Raw genomic sequence first — 21,326 nt, 5'->3', positions numbered from 1 at the left:
TACTTCCACCTTTTCATGTTCTCTGTATGTATAAATATCTCCTGTTTCTGTGTTCCATTCTGTGCATCCGAAGAAGTGGGCTGTAGCCCATGAAAGCTCATGCTGAAATAAATTTGTTAGTCTCTAAGGTGCCACAAGTACTCCTGTTCTTTTCACTGAACTTTAGTTTCCCTAGCTACAATATATAACGTATCAGTTAAACACAATATTTTATTGATATATTTACAATTTTTAAGCAAGTTTGAAGCCTACCAGTGCCATCAATCATTATAATAAAATAAATAGAATTGCAATTTATATTTGTCTGCACTCTAACATAATCTACAGCCTTGCTGTATACGGCATGGAACAGCACCTTAACATGAATGTGAAATTTGTCCTTACCAAACTCAGTGCCATGGTCTTTAGGGGAGATTTTTAAAGTTTTCAGCATTTTTTCATAACTTTAATTACTCATTTCTGGAGGCTGAAGTGAAATTTGAGATGCATTAAAACTCAAACTCCTACATGCTATGGAATAACCTTTATACACTGGAAGCAGTTTATTGGAGTATGTTTAGGGCCATGTAAATTTAAATCACATTAAAAAATCAGCTACAAGATGGGGAGGTTGCTCACACTGAATAAGTGATACTGGTACTTTCAGTAAAATTTAGTTAATGTTTTTATTTTTTTCACAAAATGTAAAAATTAAAGATTCTGTAAAAACGCAAATTCCACATTTTTCTGTGGGAAATGGATTTCTAGGATCCCTGGTCATGAGATCCGATCTAAGCTTAGAGACATACAGAATCAATGGTGGAATGCCAAGGCATATGAAATCCAGGGCTATGCTGACCCTCATGAGAACAAAGACTTCTGTTTTGAAGATGTTTATGTTCCTAGACATACCACTACAGTGCTTTTGAAGAGTGTGGACAGCCTAACATTGATCACTGACAAAGGAGAAATCCTTCAGTGGTGACAACAGCATTTTAGTGATCTAACACAGTGTTCAACATCACAGACAAGATGTTAATAAGCATAGTTGATCAGCCAACATGTAATAACATGGATCCAACCCCAGACCTTGACAAAGTCAGTACTGCAGTCAGTGCCACAAAGAAGTTCAGGGCTCCTGGATCTGATGGCATTCCTGCAGAAATATTCAAGTATGGAGGTGAGATCCTGCTGAGCTGACTGCTTGGACTATTTCTCAATACACAGTACTGAAGATGTACCGCAAGACTTCAAAGACACCACCATTGTCACCATACACAAAAGGAAAAGTGAAAAGTCCAGGTTGGTAACTATTGTGGTATCTCATTACTCTCAATGGCTGGAAAGGTTCTGACTAAAGTATTCTTTGATCATCTGCTATGCAACATAGAATCATAGAACTGGAAGGGACCTCGAGAGGTCATCTAGTCCAGTCCCCTGCACTCAAGGCAGGACTAAGTATTATCTAGACCATCTCTGGCAGGTGTTTGTCCAACCTACTCTTAAAAATTCCCAGTGATGGAGATTCCACCACCTCCCTAGGCAATTTATTCCAGTGTTTAACCACTCTGACAGTTAGGAAGCTTTTTCCTAATGTCCAACCTAAACCACCCTTGCTGCAATTTAAGCCCACTGCTTCTTGTCTTATCCTCAGAGGTCAAGAAGAACGATTTTTCTTCCTTCTCCTGGTAGCAACCTTTTATGTACTTGAAAACTGTTATCATGTCCCCTCTCAGTCTTCTTTTCTCCAGACTAAACAAACCCATTTTTTTTTCAATCTTCCCTCATAGGTCATGTTTTCTTTAATCATTTTTGTTGCTCTTCTCTGGACTTTCTCCAGTTTGTCCACATCTTTCCTGAAATGTGGTGCCCAGAACTGGAAACAATACTCCAGTTGAGGCCCAATCAATGCGGAATAGAGTGTAAGAATTATTTCTCATGTCTTGCTTATACTTCTGCTAATACTGCTGCTAATACAGCCCAAAATGATGTTTGCTTTTTTTGCAACAGCGTTACACTGTTGACTCATATTTAGCTTGTGATCCACTATGACCCCAAGATCCCTTTCCACAGTATTTCGTCCTAGGCAGTCATTTCCCATTTTGTATGTGTGCAACTGATTGTTCCTTCCTAAGTGGAGTACTTTGCATTTGTCTTTACTGAATTTCCTTCTATTTACTTCAGACCATTTCTCCAGTTTATGCAGATCATTTTGAATTTTAATCCTATCCTCCAAATCACTTGCAAATCCTCCCAGCTTGGTATCATCCTCAAACTTTATAAGTGCACTCTCTATGCCATTATCTAAATCATTGATGAAGATATTGAACAGAACCAGACCCAGAACTGATCCCTGCTGGACCCCACTAGTTATGCCCTTACAGCATGACTGTGAACCACTAATAACTACTCTCTGGGAATGATTTTCCAACTAGTTATGCACCCACCTAATAGTAGCTTCATGTAGGTTGTATTTCCCTAGTTTGTTTATGTGGTCATGCGGGACAGTATCAAAAGCCTTGCTATAGTCAAGATATACCACATATACTGCTTGTCCCCGATCCACAAGGCTTGTTACCCTGTCAAAGAAAGCTATCAGGTTGGTTTGGCATGATTTGTCCTTGAAAAGTCTATGCTGACTGTTAATTATCACCTCATTATCTTCTATGTGTTTGCAAATTGATTGCTTAATTATTTGCTCCATTATCTTTCCTGGTACAGAAGTTAAGCTGACTAGTCTGTAATTTCCCAGATTATCCTTATTTCCCTTTTTATAGATGGGCAGTATATTTGCCCTTTCTCAGTCTTCTGGAATGTCTCCCATTTTCCATGACTTTTCAAATATCATTGCTAATGTCTCAGATATCTCCTCAGTCAGCTCCTTGAGTATTCTAAGATGCATTTCATCAGGACCTGGTGAGTTGAAGACATCTGACTTGTCTAAATAATTTTTGATTGTTCTTTCCCTATTTTAGACTCTGATCCTACCTCATTTTCACTGGCATTCACTATGTTAGATGTCCAATCGCCACCAACCTTCTTGGTGAAAACTGAAACAAAGAATTCATTAAGCATCTCTGCCATTTCCACATTTTCTGTTATTGTCTTTCTCCCCTCATTGATTAATGGGCCTACTCTGTCCTTGGTCTTACTCTTGCTTCTAATGTGTTTATAAAATGTTTTCTTATTTCCTTTGTGTCCCTAGCTAGTTTGATCTCGTTTTGTGCCTTGGCTTATTTTTCATCATTAACTCCATAGTACTGGAATCGCAATGCGGTTTTAGGCCAATATGAGGTATGGCAGACTTGGTATTGGTAGCCCATCAGATGCATAAGAAATGCAGATAACAGCAACAGGACCTTTACATTGTCTTTATTGACTTGTCTAAAGCATTTGACACCATCAGTAGACCTGGGCTTTGGTAAGTGTTATGTAAGTTTTGTTGTCCAGAAAAATTCACCAACATTCTGAGCCTATTTCATGATGGAAGTAGTAGATGGTGTTCTGTCCAACCCATTTCCTATTACCAATGGTATTAAGCGGGGCTGCATTACTGGTCCACTCTTGTTCATTCTTTTCTATGCAGCAATGCATGATGATGCTACAAAAGACCTAAGTGCCTGTATCAGGATAAGTTTCCAATCCTCAGGAAAATTATTTAATCTGAACAGGCTGTGATCTTCCATGAAGATCTTTAAGGCAATTATTTATGAGCTGCTGTATACCGATGACTGTGCTCTAGAGATATATACTCTAGAAGATATACAGTGGATTACAGACAGATTCATACAGTCTGCAGAAAGGTAAGGGCTGACAATCAATGTGAAAAAGACAGAGGTCATGTATCAACATGCACCAGGAAAACCCTACATGAAACCAAAAGTCACTATCAGCAACACACAGCTGAAAGCTGTTACAGACTTTTGCTACCTTGGCAGTATATTGTCAAATGATGTTACTGTAGACAAGGAGCTGACAAGTTGTATCAACAAGACCAGTTCATCATTTTTCAGACTATAAGGCAGTCTGGCAGCAACATGATATTAAGCTTCAAACTAAATTAAACTCTATAAAGTGGTTGTACTATCCAACTTGTTGTATGGCCATAAGACCTGGACCTGCTACAGGCATTATGTTAAGCTGCTAGATAAGTTCTATTTACAACTTCTGTGTGCCGTACCCTGCATCAGATATGGTAGATAAAGTTACTAGTAATGAGGTTCTGGAATATAGTCACTCTACGCAGATTGAAACCATGTTTATCGCATCACAGTTCCCCTGGGCTGGTTGTGTGTTGAAGATGGACGACACCAGCATGCCAAAGCAGTAGCTGTCTGGCGAACACAGTGCTCAACTGCATATGAGGCAGCACAATAAATGCTTCAAGGACACACTGAAGCATAACTTGAAACAGTGCAATATTGATGATGACAGCTGGGCATTGTCAGCAACAGACAAATCATGCTGGCAAGCAGTGGTCAGTGATGGATTTACCCAATTCAAGATTAACTGCACTATGGATCTTAAAGCATACAGGCAGAATTGTAAACCTTGGCAGACACTTCAGGGGTCCACTCATCACTAGGGTTGCTTCCACCTGATCACTCTGGGGATTAGCTCCTTCCACATGCTGCACTTTCCTTTGGCAGTCTCTTCACCCATCTTTGTAACTCCAGGTACTCCTTCTTCATAACTTGACCCTCTGGCCAGGTCACTATGCACCCTCGTCTTTCGGGGTATCAAAGTCTTTCAGAAAAAACTGTCCCAGGCATTCCGCTCTCCACTGCCTGGTCTGTGCCACTTCCCCAGTGGCTGGTGGTAGAACCCGGGCCCACTCTCTACTCCAGGTCTCAGCTCAGGGGCTGTCAAGGTATTTTTCCCCCAGTTTGAACTTTAGCGTCCAGAAGTGGGGACCTGCATGGATCCTTCTAAGCTTAATTTCTAGCTTAGATCTGATAGCGCTGCCACCCGCCAAAATATAGTGTTTGGCACACTTTCTGTTCCCCCAAAGCCTTCCCTGGGGAACCCAAGACCCAAACCCCTTGGGTCTTAAAACCACACGAGAAAAATAACCATCCTCTCCTTTCCTCCCCAGACTATTCCCTCCCTGGGTTACCTGAGAGCGCTACACGATCCAACTCCTGATCTAACACAGAGAGAATACCTTCCCCCACCTCCTTCCCCTACGAACCCTGGTGGAGATTCAGACCATCGCCTTGTCTGTAAGCAACGAAAAAATCATTCCAGGTTCTAAAAGAAAGCTTTAATCTAAAGAAAGAAAAGTAAAATTATCTCTTGAAATCAGATGAAATTGTTTTTACCAGGGGGTATCAGATTCTTAACTCGAGGGATCCCTCCCCAGCTCTGAGATCAGAGTTACAGCAAACAGAGGTAAAAATCCTCCAGCAAAATACACATTCACAAGTTAAGAAAACAAACATAAGACTAATCTGCCTTTTCTAGCTAGTACTTACTGTTTTGAACATGAGAGACTGTTTCAGAAAGATTGGAGAAAGACCTGGTTGCACGTCTGGTCCCTCTTAGCCCCAGGAGCGAACAATGAACAAAACAAAAAGCACAAACAAAGACTTCCCTCCACCAAGATTTGAAAGTATCTTGTCCCCCCATTGGTCCTCCGGGCAGCTGTCAGCCAGCTTCACTGAGCTTCTTAACCCTTTACAGGTAAAAGAGACATTAACCCTTAACTATCTGTTTATGACAGGGGCCCTCTCATCAGCAGCCAAGATCTGCCCTATCCCATACCTTGCTGCTTCTCTCCCGAGTCTTTCCTACCTTTCTGGCTCTCCCTGAAGTCTGGGTTTACCAGCTCACACTCCCTCCCCCGAGGGAGTAACTGTACACTACCCTCTATAGTCCCAAACACACCTCACTTCTTCCAGGGAGTGACGTCAGACTCCTTCCCTGCAGCCCCTAGCTGCTCTCAGCTCCTAGGCTTTATACAGGCTCCTGTTCCTGCCCAGTCAAGCCGTATGTAATTAATTGCTGCTCCTTGACTCCTCCAGATGCGGCCTGGGGGCTTAATTGGCCCAGCTAGCCACTGTAACCCTGCAGACCTTGTGTGGGGTGGACACCCCATCACATGCACCTCCTTTTGTGTGCTGGTTTTTATTTATGCATGTAACTAGCTGTTAATATGCACAGTCATAGGAAATGGACATTCAGGGGTTGGCATGCAATAGTTCATGTGTTTTTACAAGCATTTGTGAAAATTTGACCCATCTTGTCTAATTTTTAAAACTTACTTAGCTATCATACAAATCAAAGGACAAAGATAGTATTATTTTAAAGTTACTGCTGTGATTAAGTTTAGGCCTTGTCTACACTAGAAACGGTTTGTCGGTATCACTATACCTGTATAATTATATCTGCACATGTTCTGAGTGTAGATGCAACTGACACCCGCAAAAGAGTGCTTTGCTGGTATGGCTTATACCAGTTCCCTGAAAAAAAAATTTTGTTGGTATAATTGCATCTACATGAGGGCTTTTGATGGTATAAAAATGTCATAAAAAGAAAAATCACAACCCTAAGCAATATTACTATACTGGCAAAGGCATTTAGTGTAGACCAAGACGTAGTGAAAGGCATCTAGTGTAGACCAAGACGTAGTGAAAGAATTGTTTTGTTCTGAGCACTCTTTCAGATTTCAAATCAGGCTAATCTGTTTGATTGTTGATTATTATGTAGACCAGGCATAGGCAATCTATGACACGCGTCAAGCTTCTTAATGTGCTCTTGATAACAGGGCCAAGTTTCACATCTATAGAGCAATGTTGTGAGGACAATAGCATTATACACTTTGATTTTTTTCTGTAAACAGGTTCTGTGTTACTTCCAGATTTGGTGATAAAGGTGACCATATGCAGCACCGGCTTTCTTAATTCATGGGTCTGCAAAGATGTACTTACAGGCTTATTGCATTTTTAACCCTGATAGAGTCCTACTTTATATACTCTATGGGAGAGGGTCAGGGTTACAGTAAAACCTATTGTGTATCTTTCTGAAAACCTCTTAATACTGCTGAATTGATGTTAGTCATTTTCCATACTGTTTTCCAGTCTCTTTTGTTGAACTGGAGTTTTTAGTTCATTTGCCTGTTTGAGTTTTTACATTTGTGGCAACAGATTTGATAAGAGTTCAGCTGTCAACATATATTGTACATAACCTGCTCTATTTCCAAAACTCTGTATGTTTCATATGCCTGATGCACATATAATGTTTTTAGGTATTGCTTTTTTTTCCCCCTTTTCATTTTAGTTTTATATCATTTTCATTATTAGCTTGGATATTTTGTATCAACTATGATCAACTATGTCTAGTTGTTCAACTTCTTTAAGTGAATCTGCCTACTCTCTAAGTGTGCAAGTGAATCAGGCTAACATGCATTAGTTTTGTTGTATATTCCTGGTTGCTACCTTGGCATATCTTCTGCAGCAGGAAAAAAAAAATCACCTCTTGCCATTTTCTTTCACAGTAGCACAGAACACATAAACAATGTCTGCTCAAACTTTCATTCAGGTATCAATATCAATAAAAACTCCTCCCAACTTCTGACCTGCAAAAGGTCGTACATGCTGTGAAAGATTACGTTTTGCCTGGGCATAAGTACCATGAAAGGACAAGAGTTGTTACTGAAGCTGACCATAAAAACAACTGTTCTTAAAGTGTTGATAAGGGAATGGACTAGATAGACAACAGGGAATTAGATGACTAGATAGCAGTGGTTATTCATAGCTTTTAGGGGATTTATCTGTTTGTTTATTAAATTGTAAATCCTATTTTTGGCATCTGTGACTGTTTTACTGGAAGTAGCTATACTTAGGCTTCCCCGCTCTTGGAATGCAGTGGAGATGTGAGTAGCCTCCCCCTCCTCCCTTAATTTCATAGACAAAAAGACCCTTATAGCCCAGAGCCCCTACACTGGCCTCTCTGGAGGGGATGAGAAGAAGCCCCAACTGCTCTTTTTTTTAACTACAAAGCAGGAAGACAGAAGAAACATAGGCCAGGGGAGGGGCTGCCATTGAAGAGTGAGAGGAAGAAATAAGATAATTCAGCCACCTTCTGCACTCAACTGGACATGTGGATGTCACATGAAATCAGTAGGAGCTCTACGTACATATCTGGGTACAGAATTGAATCCATCATATCACATGGTTATTTGACATGGAAGTTGTTTTCACTTTCTTTTCCTGGAGCTACAAATGTTATTTCTTGAAAGTGTACTAGTTACTTTAATGAAACCATAAATTAGTATTTATATAGTGGTTTACATAGTTTAGAGAGACTATAGCTTATTGCAGTCAAAATCTGTATTATTTTAAAGGAACACAAAGAATCTGATTATAAAATGGTTTATAACATTTATTTATTTTGTAGACAAAAGGGGAGAATCTGAACAAAACCAGCCTGCAGAGGGACCCCTACCAGAACAAATTAGTGAAAAAAAAGGAACATAAAGAGTTGATTTCAAATGTCATGTCATGTTGTGCTATACAGGTACGAAAGATGTTAATACTTAATTTTCCCCTTATATTCTTCCTTTCTTATTTGTAAAATGAGCTGGATTAAAATGATTGACTTTAAGATTTTTTTAAAAAACAATAGAAAGTGAAGATTAAATATCCCTGATATTGAAAATGTCTCATTAACGTGCTGGAATATAAGGCCCTTGCCTGCACTATAAACTTACACTGATATAACTAAGTTGCTGAAGGGTGTGAAAAATCCACACCCCTGAGTGACGCAGTTGTACTGACTTTACCCCACTCTCACGGAGGTGGATTAACTATGCCTAGGGGAGAAGCTGTCCCATCAGCATAGTAGCATGTTCACTAAAGCACTACAGTGGCACTTCTGCAGCGTTTTAAGTGTAGACCTGCCCTAAGACTCTGGCATTTGTCCAAGAATCAAGTGAAAATGTTCCTTTATTCCTAAATTGATTTGGGACCCAAATATTTTTAATGCAGTTTTTAAATTTCACAGTAAATTTATAGATTTTTGAGGCCAAAAGAGACCATAATAGTCCAGTCTGACCATCTGCATAACATCATAGAATTTCACCCCACCCATAACTTGTGGCTGAACCTTTTAGAAAGCCATCCAGTCTCCATGTAAAGATTCCAAGTGGGGGAAAGGTTACTGAATTCCTTAGTAAGATGTTCCACTACTTAATTATCCTGCCTGTTAAAAATGTCTTCCTTCCGGTTTGAACTTTTTTGACTAAAAGAAGGAAATATATTTTGCCTAATAAATATTATACTTTACTTCGTACCATAAATGTAACAACTGTATGATATAAAATCAAGGCGTTCAATCCATGTTATTATTGCTGAAATTACTGCTTCAGGGCATGGATTTCCCCTGCCCTTTTCTTGAGGATACCATCATATCTGGTAGTGTCCATTGATTCAGCATATCTGTTTGCAATGCTGTTCCTGAGGATGGGAAGATGAAACAGCCATAACTGTGCTACAGTCATCTCACAGTAGCTGCTGGACACTGGCCTGATCCTCAGGGCTGGCCACGTTCTCCTGGACACAGAACCTGAGTGGGGGCCTGAGGGTAGCTTTATGCTGTCTGTGGGTTTTCAGGAGGAGTTTAAGGTACAGGTTTTAATCTATAGAGCCCTAAATGGCTTAGTACATACTGACCAAAGAAACCACCATCCCAGCATGCTATGCATTTGTGTTGTAAATCAATAAAGGTGCTTGAGCTGATGCAAGAGGCGTCAGGGCTTAGGAACCTCCCTTGGTCCATAGTAGCATAGAGGTAGGGTATGCTGCAAAGCTAGTCTTCAATCTTTTTTGAAAAAGGCTGGAGGAGACTTGTGTGGGTGGTGAATTATTGGAAAGGGATGGTGATTTGAGGTTTTAAGTTGTCTAGCTTGCTGATTATGGGATATACTGAATAGTATTGCTGCTGTTTAGGGATACTGAAGTATTACTTTAGAGGTGGGTCTCTAATTTATGGGAAGGACTCCTAGAGTATATGACAGCTCAAGTGACTCTGCTGACATCCACTATGATAGTGTGGAGTGGAGACAGAGGTGGTTTTTCAGGTAGGTACATCCTAAACCATTAGCTTAAATTCCATGGGGAAAACCACAGGCAGCATAAAGCCACCTTTTTAGTGTGTGTATAAATGCAAATACATTAATAAATAATTCTTAAAAGTGAAACTCGTAAGCAGATGTGTGGGGGAGGGGAGAAGGGAATGGAGATAAGCAAACCTGATTTAAACATAAAGTAGTTAATCCTGATTGAGTAATCATAATAGTGCATCTCTATATAACTTTTAAAGTTAGCTACAGTGCTTGAAAATTCATATGGCCAGTGAGGAAGACAGTGTTGTCTAGTGATAACAATATTGGACTAGGAGTCCAGAGACCTAAGGTTCTACTGCTGATTCAGCCACGGACTTGTTATGTGAACCTGGGTACGTGTGCCTCACTTGTGTGTAAAAAGACGGTAATAATGATACCTACTTTTGTATGTTATTTTTAGATTCTTGAATGAAGGAACCTCTAAAGGTGCCAATGAGTTTTATTTATCTGTCAATTAACTCTGTTAGATCAGGATTGAGCTTTAAATGTCCAACTGTTTTAGATTGGGATTTTAGTAGGTAAATTGGCAAACTTTTCAGTGCCTTACAGTGATAGTTTTTGTTTGCACACTTTCATATACATTTTGTTAGGCTCCTAACCTGCAATTTTTAGTGTGATGCACTGTTGCAGAGCCCCACTGACTTCAGTGGGGCTCTGTGTGCATGTAGCCATCTGCTTGTGTACTGTCACCTATAGGACCAGAGCCTTAGACCTCAATCCTGCAAAGACTTTTGTGCCTGTTTAAATTTATGCACTGTGAATAGTCCAACTGAAGTCAATGGGACTGTTCACAATGCATGAAGTTAAGCACGCTAGCAAGATTGAGGCCTTAGATTGTAAATTGTTGTTTGTAGGGACTGTGTCATCCTATTTGTCTATACAACATTGATCATATTTTGGGGGACTTAGTAATAACAACAAACAACAGTCATCTTTTCATGTCTCTATTTCAGGATTTTAACGTTGCAGGCCAGGATGTAGTTTGCAACTCATGAAATATCATGTTTACTACAGGGGACTATCTTCCACAACATCAGTTAAGACAGTTCCCCCTAAAGAAACAAACAATAAATTCCTCCATCTTTCTTGCACAATTAGAAGTGTAAACCTTTAGTGAGTGGTTATGTGATCTTTACACATTCATTGAGTATGTATACATGCTTCCTATTAAGCCTTGGCTAGTACGTTTGAGAATGAAGGAGTTTAACTGGAGACTGCCAAGTACTGTAATCTTTACTATACATGTTGTTGATGATTAATTCTTTTTGTAATTTTCTGATGAGTTATTTCTCTGTTTCTGCCTAATCAGCAGTCACACTGCGAAATATAATTGCACTTGTAAGAAAATTACTTCTCATGAGATGAATACGTTTGATGATTAAATTAGGTAGAATAAAGAAATAACAGTCACATACTCAAGCAGAATGACGTATGGATCCTTTGCTGTGGTTTGATGACCTTTATAAAAAACAGAATAGCATTTTAGAAATAATCCAATCTATTTCAAGTCAGTCCCAACATAACAGGGAAATGTAAAGAATCCTTAATCAGCTATATGCTTTTGGAAAATGAAGGAGTTTCACCTCAGTTAAATTAAAAATACCAGCCTTGATCTGAGGTCAACATGACATAAATCACTGAGGTAGCAAAAAATTCTCAAACCTGATAAGAAAACATATTTGCTGCTAAATTTAATTACTAAACTTGATCAGAAATGTGTTTGCAGCCTAGCATTCATATCAGCAAGAGACAGACTTCTGTGCAAACAAAATGAAATATCTGTTGTTTCCTGCATATAAAATAAATCCTTTCCTACCCACATTTTCCCTAATGATAAGCACTAGTTTTTAGCCATATCTTTACATAATGTAGTATTCATGAATTCGTAACTGTTCTTCCATGAAATACAAATGTTTGATGTAGGGCCAGCACAATTCTGATTGAGAACTAACATGCAGGAGATGAAAGATTTGGAACAGCTTAGCCAATATTACTCCTTGAGCTGTCTGTGACTAAGGCCCTGATTCAGGACAGTACTTCTGCAAACGTGTGTGCTGTCCTGAACCATGCTTTCCTGAATCAGGGCCTATATGCTTAGTGTTTGGAGAGCAGAGTGAGAGAGCATGTATTATGTGTTCACACCCAGAAGGAAAAACCAAATTTATGGCATCCTTGAATCTCCAATTTGTTTCTGAGTGTGATGGGATGTACAAACCCTGCACTAGAATTGAAGGGGTTAAAGAGCAACTCCAGGCCCAGATTACCCCATCTAGCCATACGTGCAGAGCACGCTCCAGTTGGAGGTGGAGCCAAACAGCTCAGAAAGAGGCTGACAAGGAAGGGAGAAGGAGCTGCCCTGAGAGCTCCTGGGCAAGGATGCTGCAGAAACCATCTCCAGGAGGAGAGGATCCTACCTGCTGAGCCCAGATGGACTGAAGGTTCAGTCAGCACCTTATTCTGTTACTGTTTTGGGACAGATCGCAAGACTTGGACAACAGCGTGGGTGGTAAGAAGTGGCCCAGGGACAGCCTTAAGGTGCTCCTGGATACTGGACATTTAGTAACCTTTACAGGGCCCTGGGCTGGAGCCTGATAACGAGTGGGAGGGTCCAGGCTCCCCTATCAACCCCCCTCCCCAAGTATCATTAAAAAGGGCCCAAAGCCCCTTACATTCTAGACTCTACCCTGGTGGGGAGAAGGATAAATGTCTTTTGAAACCCATAGCTGGCGTTGGATTCTTGTGGGGGAGTCAATAACCAAGCCCCTATCTTCCCAGGTACTCTGCCACACTGGGAAGAGATAGGATTGAGTGGACAACCCAGCCAGAGGATTGACTCCATCCCAAACAAAGACAAAGACAGACTGACACCAGATGTGAATGTGGTCCAGGGGGAAGACTAGGAATGTGGTGACTAAAGGCCTGACCCCCCTAGCCACTAGCCAGGGCTTCCAGAGAGCACCTGGCCATCACACTGGGATTCTAATGGAAGGAGAGAGTATCAGTGCAATACTGAGGGCTGTGAACTGCCAGTTTTTTATGTCCAAAGGGCAGTTCAAACTCCAGAGTAAAAACCCTACAATGGCTAGGCTGCTGGTGTGCTGAGACTACTGCCCATCGTGTTGACCAATATTGTCTTATTGTTCCCTGTCAGTCTGTTTGTATCCATATACTGTAAGCTCTTTGGACTTTCTCTTCTGTGTCTGTACAACTGCTAGCACAATGGGGTTATGATCCATGACTGGGGCTCCTTAGCATTATGATAATATGCATAATACATAATAGTAGAGGAGCGCTTGCACTAATTAATTCTGTTCCCAAGAAGCAAGACAGGAGATGTAAAAGAGGCCTTTGTAAGGTATTGGTTTGGTTTGGCAACCTTTGATGCAGGAATTATGGTAGTAAAAGCTCTTGCTTTGGATTAGATATCCATGGCTGCATACATGTATCATTCATATGAGGAAGAACAGAAGCTAATGCACCCCCCTATTCTGTGGAGAATCATTTTGGTGAAAAGGCTGAGGTCAGTATACAGAGTTAAAGGAAAAAAAGGGCCACTTTGTTCACTGTATTCCACAAACTCTGCTACTGTAGAGAGGCAAAGGGGAAAGTGCTAGCCCTAAGGGATCTTACGCTAATGGAGGCTCACCACAGTGGAACAGAATTCCACCACAACATCTTCCCTCCCTCAGCACCTTCTACACTGCAGTCAGGACAGCTGGGGCAGGAAATGTTTCTGCCAGCATTCCTCCAGTGAAGAGCTCACGTCCTTTAGGGAAATTCTTTGCTGGTAAGTTATGGGTAGAATCTGGTAGCTTTGTGCAGCTCCGGTGATGGGAAAGGGCTGGAGTGTAATGCAAAATCTAGCCTTCTACTCACCCACATGCCCAACCAAACTACTCATTACATTGATTTTTGTTCATCCTGTCAGATAGCTCTTGTGTGTTTGTTTCAACAGTGTATTTATGGGAATTTTTGCTTGCTGTGCTGTCCGGAACTTACTGGATGGTTCTAAGGGGGACCCTGACGATTGGACTAGAGGGATTTGGGTGGGGGCTCAACTACCAGTACTACAGAGGTCCTAAAAGCTAGGAGATTTCTTGGACGTTGTGCTTTCAACATAAGGGGCCAAGAGTCGGAGTCATTTGATGCTGTCTTTACAGAAGAGTTATTACGGGTAAGCAATTTTCTTTTCTAATAAGCTGAAAATGTAATTTGAATGTAGAAAAACAGTACTAACTTTGGGATACACAACGCAGCATAAAGTACAGATACTGGTCTAGTTAAGTTTGCTTCCATTATAGCATAATAAAAATAGCTCTGAAACGACAAGCTCGTGCAACTCTGAACTGCATAGCCTCCCTAAGTAGCTGTCAGACCTTGCATCTTTGGCATGAAGTATAGGACAGTTCCCATTCTAACTTGTGAAATTTGTATTTCTGGAGCTTTTACCAGGTTTAACCTTCATAAACTGAGATGGCTCAAGAAAATGGAATAGAGGGTAATATCTAGACAAATGTCTTTAAATCACAAGGTCACCTCTTGCCTCAGCAAATTAAAAAAAAACACAAATTACAAGAACAAATTAACTTAGGAAAAAGAAAGGTACAAATGACATAACTACAGAGCGCTGAACAGGAAAGCATTGTTGTGTAGCTTCTGGATGCCAAGTATATGTTTAACACATGATCTTGCATGGAAAAGCTGAACCTGCAGTTTTTTGGTTAGGATTTGTTTATCAGGAGGGAGAGAGAAACTGGGTACTCTATTGACATATTGACTGAAGTAATGTAAACAATGAGATGTTGGTCTTAATGCTATCAAAGATGAGAAGAGCTCTCAAGTTGCAGGTAACAGAGAGATGAACAAGATACTTACTAATTATGCAGTTTATTTGATCCAGATGTGAATTATTTTTTTTTAAAAGAGCAATCTCACTTGATAGTAGTAGCTAGTGTTTGATATGTTTGAATAAGGTCAAGACACCAGCATGGAGGATATTGTATTTTGGGTATATTTAATGTGATTTAAACATTTTACACATGTACCCCAGCCACGTTAGAAACAGAACACATTAGCTATAAATAAAAACCTCATGAAAACCAGATTTACTTAACATTTAAAATGAGTGTAAAAAGATATGATTAGGTCTAGCACGGTCACCTTCCCAGAGTTCATAAAGTGTAAAACCTCCTTGAAAAACAGGTTTAACCTTAATGCCACTGCTGGCACTGCTAGATTTGTCAAGAGATGTTGGAGTGGGGCTCAGGGTCCCCAAACTCTTCTGCAGAGGCCATTGTCAGAAGTTAGCATGGCAGAAAGGAAGGCAGCACATGCCATGCCTTGTTTCAGAGTACAGCAATGGCTGTATGGGTCCTCTCCCTGACAATGCTACTGTGCATCTCTGTGAAACATCAAGGCAGTTGAATTCCTCTCAAATGATGTCAAAGAGAAAGTGCATGAGAGTTGGAGATAACTTGTTCTTAGCTGAAAGGAATCCAGCTGGGTCCAGCATTCTAACAGAAGCCTGAGAGAGACAACCCAATATCTTATCTTAATGCTGTCCATTTTTCAGATATTAGATGCTAATCCTAGATTCAGAACCCAGGGTATGTCATTTGACAAAACATGCAAGATAGGCTAGGACCAGTGGTGTGCAGAGTGCAGGGGTGAAGAGGTAGAATTACTCCTTTTTGAGAAACGATGGGCCAGAGGCTCAGCTGATGTAAATTGGTGCAGCACCAAGTAAGTCAATGCAACTAGGCCAATTTACACCCGCTGAGGATCTGGCCCCATAACTCTGCATTTCCAGTGTTCAGGCCTTTACTCGTTTTAGGGTGATCTTAACTTAGAGTGTTTTTTTTTATTTCAAATGTTTTATTTTTGAAGACGTTATAGCTCTAATTAGAGATGAGTCCAAACCAGGCGATTTGATCTGAGCATCACTGAACTTTTGTAGGGGAGGGGTGCTAGATCACAGATTCAAACTATAATGCATGGTTCCATTCTCTACAACTGGCTAAACCAAAACTCTGGAACTGAACACTCCTGCCATTTGGGAGTTTTCAAACTCTGGATCTGAATTTCACAGCTCCATCTATTGATCTGAAAGGTTTGGATTATTTTCCTTATGTTATTGATACAAGTTTAGTGTTAATCCCAGTTTAGGAAAGTCTTTTGTCTTAAGACTGAGACCTTTGAGTCCTGATTCCCAGTCCTGTTAAGTAATCAGTAGATCATAACAAAGGTAGACTTTCTTTTCTTTCCTGAGACATATGAATTACATCTGTTCCTTAACATTATAGCTACTATAGAACTTTGCTCCTTTTTTTTATACATGTAGTTTAAAGACAAACTGATTATAACAATGATAACAATGGGAAGGAAGGGGCATCTTTTGATATAAAAATATTGAAGAATTTCCAAATATTAAAAAGTACTCGTTAAACTCATAATAAACATTAAGCTCCTACCAAGCATGCTACAGGAGAACGCTCGTTCTTTCTGAGCTGTGATGTTAATAAGCTATTGTCACTCAAGGCGCATAAGTGGACATTGAGTTATGAGACACTGCTTTATTTGATGAATGACATTTCCAACTAGTATTTAAAAAATCAATTTCTATGTAGCAGTTGTCATGTTTCACCTTATATTTGAACTGAAGTGCATGGATGCTATAGTGAAACTTGTGAGAATGCAGATTATCAATCATTTTAACCTTCTTCACAATTTTTTAAACTCCCAGTTTAGCAAATATTGAAGATAGCGGCAGATAAGAGCATAAGGATTAGGTAGAAAATGTGAAACACGTTAACTGACCTTTACATATGAACTCTGTTGTTGCAAGCCCCACACACCTTTGAGCTGAAAAAGAAAGTCTTAGATTCTTGTGGAAATAAGAAAAATGTATCTCTCTCTCACTCACACTCCCCCCCCCCTTTTGGAATATCCTCTGTGGCAGTTGCTAATAATTTCTGGATTATAATAAGTAACATAAAACATTTTGAATGAGAACAACAGTAGATACAGGTTTATTTAGTTATTTATAGATGCTTTATCTATTTTTGAGCAGTGAGTGTATTTGGAGAAGAAGGGACCCAATCATCTGAGTGCTCAGATCCCAGTGGCTTTATGGAGGTGCTCATCCTCTTACAGGACTGGATCAAAGGGGGAAGTTTAGTTTAGGAAGGGAAGGAATTTTGCTTTGTCATCATTAAGACTGTAGATAGCCTTATTAGTCTTTGAAGCCATGAGGAATTTAAAATATAGTATTGCTTATGAAAGCCCAACAATTGTAAGATAGGGAAAATACATGTTCTTTTTACAAGTGGTGAATATATGAGCATAAGTAGGCCAAAGAGCTAGCTATAAATATGACAAGATACTTCTTGTTAATGAAAAATAGGACTAAAACTATACTTTGCTGAGCTATATCTGGACTCATTCTGAAAAATAAGTTTCAGCTTTCATGTGAGTGTCACCTTAAATTGATCTCTAGGCTTTTCCAATCAATCTTCACACATTAGATTGCTAATTCTGAGTTATACCATCCATTTGACAGTCTACACTATGGATTAAGTGTGAAATCATGCAAATACAAGTCACAAATCACAAAAGAAGAGGTTAGCCTCTGGCATGCTTAGCTGACATCTCTTGAGAAATTTCTCAGAAACTGCTTATAGTATAGATCTTTGCCAAGATCGAAGTGCAAGATAGCAAATCCCTCTGGTCCAGCCTAACCCTTTCTACTTTAGTGCAATAATTGCCAGCAAGTCAAGAAAATTTGGTTTCTAGAGAAAATAATTTATCAAAACAACTTCAAGTGATTTCCAAAATGGAATTTGAAATTATGACTCTCTTTCTTGTTAAAGTATTGATAGTTGTATATTGACTTGCAGTAGGAAGTTTTACATTATATTGCTAAATAACACTATAGTATGTAGAAGTAAAAGATGGACAAAACAGAAATTTGCTGTGTTGGTTGCAAAACAACTTTATTTGAACTATTGATTTCCCCCCAGAATGAAAACACGGCAGTCCAGATGCTCAGCTGCTGAAAATCAGTGCAGCTCCATTGTCTTCAGTGATGCTATATGTCAGTGTATGCCAGTTGAATATGAGGTGTTTTAAATAAATAATAAAAATACATCCTAAATAAGCTTCCATTTTAAATTGTGCTGTCAGCCTAAAGTATCCTGAAAGTCTTCACGTACTGAGGGCTAACGCCTACCGTGTGGTGCACTAGTGTGCAAGGCTGGGAAAATGGGAAAAGGGAGCCCTTCCCACTGCACGCACAGCAAGGCAGTTCCCTCCATAGTTCACAGGAATTGTGCTTGGTTAAAATGTTGGAGGATGCACCATGTCCCCAGGATATGGCTTGCCAAAACTGGCCTCAGGTGCAGGAATTCACTGGCAGATGGTTGGGTATGCTCATCTCCCTTGCTCAGAGAAGCAGCAGAAGATTCTAGCCTGTGGATTCTTGTCTTCCATACAGAACTGACCTTAGATTCACCTTTGAAAGAAGTGTTTGCTGCCCATCCTTGCACAAAAACTAACGGTAATTGATTCCTTTTCACTGGAGTCCTACTGCTATACACAGGACTGGCCTAAGGATTTTAGGGAGGGTGGGAGAGATGATGTGTTGGAATACATACCAAACTTAGTAACTCATTTTTGTTACAAATGTGTGTGGTATTTTATGCCTTCCCAGCTTTCTGCTGCAGAAATAGAGCCTCATTACTTTCCCCTTTCAGTCATATGGATCAATTCATGTCAGTGTATATTTATTTATTATTATTATTTAGGGCTGTCTTCACTTTTTAAAAAAATAAATAACAAAGGGATGTCCACAGCTTCTGCTGTCACAGGACTCAAGGCCAATGCTGAGTATCCCTGTGTCAGAAGATGTGCTGGGTAGCATATATTAATTTCATTTACTGAACTGGCAATGTGTGGTGCTGCACATAAGGCACTGGACTGGGAGGCAGCAGACCTGACTTCTATTACTGGCTCTGCTGCAGATTTGCTGCATGACCCTGGGCAGATCACTTCCCTTCTCTGTGCCTTCACTGGGGTCAAACTAGGTGATCTAGTGGCCCCCTCCTGTCTTAAACTCTGTGAAACTGGGCAAAGTAATATTCAAGCTCATACATATTTATGTATAAAATATATCAAAAAGACATTTATCTACTCCACAGCTCCCCCTCTGTCATAAACAGATAGCTAAGGGTTAATGTTTCTTTTGCCTGTAAAGAGTTAACAAAGGGAACCAAACACCTGACCAGAGGACCAATCAGGAAACCGGATTTTTCAAAGCTCAGGGAGGGAATTTTTGGGTGTGTGTTTTTTGTCTGTGTCTCTGTTCTGTGCTGTCTCGGCTATGAGAGTGATTTCTATCTCCAGGCTTTTCTAATCTTCTGTTTCCAAGTGTAAGTACAAAAGGTAGAAGACAATAGGTTTTTATATTGTTTTTGTATTTACATGTGTGTAGTTTGCTGGAATGTTTTAAATTGTATATCTTTTTGGATAAGGCTGTTTATTCATTTTTCTTTTAAGCAATTGACCCTGTATATTGTCAACCTTGATACAAAGACCAGTTTTATGTCTTTTTCTTTCTTTTTATATAAAGCTTTCTTTTTAAAACTTGTTGGATTTTCTTTTCTAGTTGAGGCTCGGGATAGGAATCTCTGTGCCAGGGTTACAGTCTCTCTCAGGGAAAGACTGGGAGGGGGAAATCTGTTTGTGTCAGAGTTGCAAAGCTTACCTTTGCAGGGACTCTGTCTGAGGGTGAAAGAAACTGGATCTCTCTGTTTTGCATTTCAAGGAATTGAAATAGGGTGATCGTCCAGGGCCATCCAGGGAGGGGAAGCCTGGGAGGAAATAAAGACGAGACAAGGGGAGGGGGTTATTTCCCTTTGTTGTAGACTCAGGGCATCTGAGTCTTGGGGTCCCCCAGGGAAGGTTTTGGGGAGACCAAAGTGCTCCAGACACTGGAATCTGGCAGCGCTATCAGATCCAAGCTGGTAATTAAGCTTGGAGGTTTCATGCTAGCATCTTAGTTTCTGAACTCTAAGGTTCAGATCTGAGTAGGAAAGCTATGACACCCTCTCTACACAGTTGTTCCATGGAGTGGATAAGGTGCAACCTGTTTTTTCTCCTGATCACAGGGCTGTGATTCTAGGGAGTCTTTACATAGCTCAACCAAGGTCAACTTTATTCCTCTCTGCTTCCCTGCACTTCCCTTACATAAGGCAAGGGCACAGTCAATCCTCAAGGCTTTTGGAGAGGGAGGGGCTTGAGTGAAGGTTGGGAGCTTTGTAGTCATTGATTGATGGGTGTCTATCTAGTAGTGTTAGTTTCTTTGAATCACCTGCCTCCATTGATTCTCGTGGGGTACTGCAGCTTCCATTCCAGCCTTTACTTTGGCCTGTGCTTGGACAGCACAAGCACTCTCTTGATAAATAGCTCTCGCTGCATGCTCTGCAGTGAGCAGGTCTGGGCTCAGACCAAGGAGGAAGCTGGTCCATAGCTGACATGAGAACATTTTGCTATCAGCTCCCCGTCTTTTAAACTAAGGATGATCGAACTTGAGAGCTTCCACTTATTTGTGGTAATAGGGCACAGGGAGAGAGGCATTCTCTCAAGTAAGAAGACCTGAAGCCGTTTAGGGATTTAAGGATCAAAATCTACACTTTACACTCCATCTAGAAACTATTAAGCAGCCAGTGCAGATCATAGAGCACCTGGGAAAATGTCAGGAAATTTGTTTATAAGAGGCAAAATAAATATTGTCTTTGGCAAGTTTCAAAGACAACAAAGCATGTGCTTCACCCATAGATTTAGGGATCTGAGAGGATTCTTTGAATTTATCAGACAAATTTGCAAGCTTGAAAATCCATCAGGATTTGGCCATTTGCCTACAATTATCTGTTTGTTTACACTATGAACCTTGTAAGAAAGATAAGATATAAAGCAAATCTTAGTTAAGCAAACTGCTTAGCTGAATACCCAGGCCACCTTTCTTTGGGTTCTTTTAGTTTCAATAGTGTAATTATCCTTAGCAAAAGCATCCAAAAGTATAGGATATAGGGAGGTAAAAATAGTATTGGACTACAATTTTGCCAATATAAAAAAAATTGATGTGATAACCATCCAGGTTTTCAGAATCAAATAACACAACCACAATAGACAATAACTGCTACTTAACCACTATTCTGGGAAGTGATTT

General features: G+C 40.1%; 1 protein-coding gene across 2 annotated transcripts in view; it reads left to right on the top strand.

Moving 5' to 3' along the window:
- Positions 1-11,448, top strand: part of DCDC2C (doublecortin domain containing 2C) — a 124,115-nt gene extending 112,667 nt beyond the window's left edge. For both annotated transcript variants that reach the window (XM_075063692.1, XM_075063691.1), the window contains exons 12-13: positions 8,377-8,496; positions 11,056-11,448. In XM_075063692.1, coding sequence (XP_074919793.1) covers positions 8,377-8,456 — 80 coding nt within the window. In that variant the 3' untranslated portion in view covers positions 8,457-8,496; positions 11,056-11,448. The remainder of the gene's footprint in view (positions 1-8,376; positions 8,497-11,055) is intronic.
- The last annotated feature ends 9,878 nt before the right edge of the window (positions 11,449-21,326 follow it).

Source organism: Chelonoidis abingdonii, chromosome 3 (genome assembly GCF_003597395.2).
Source record: "Chelonoidis abingdonii isolate Lonesome George chromosome 3, CheloAbing_2.0, whole genome shotgun sequence".
Lineage (NCBI taxonomy): Eukaryota > Metazoa > Chordata > Testudines > Testudinidae > Chelonoidis > Chelonoidis abingdonii.
Note: the sequence above shows the minus strand (reverse complement) of the source record. Positions and strands in the feature narration are given on the sequence as shown.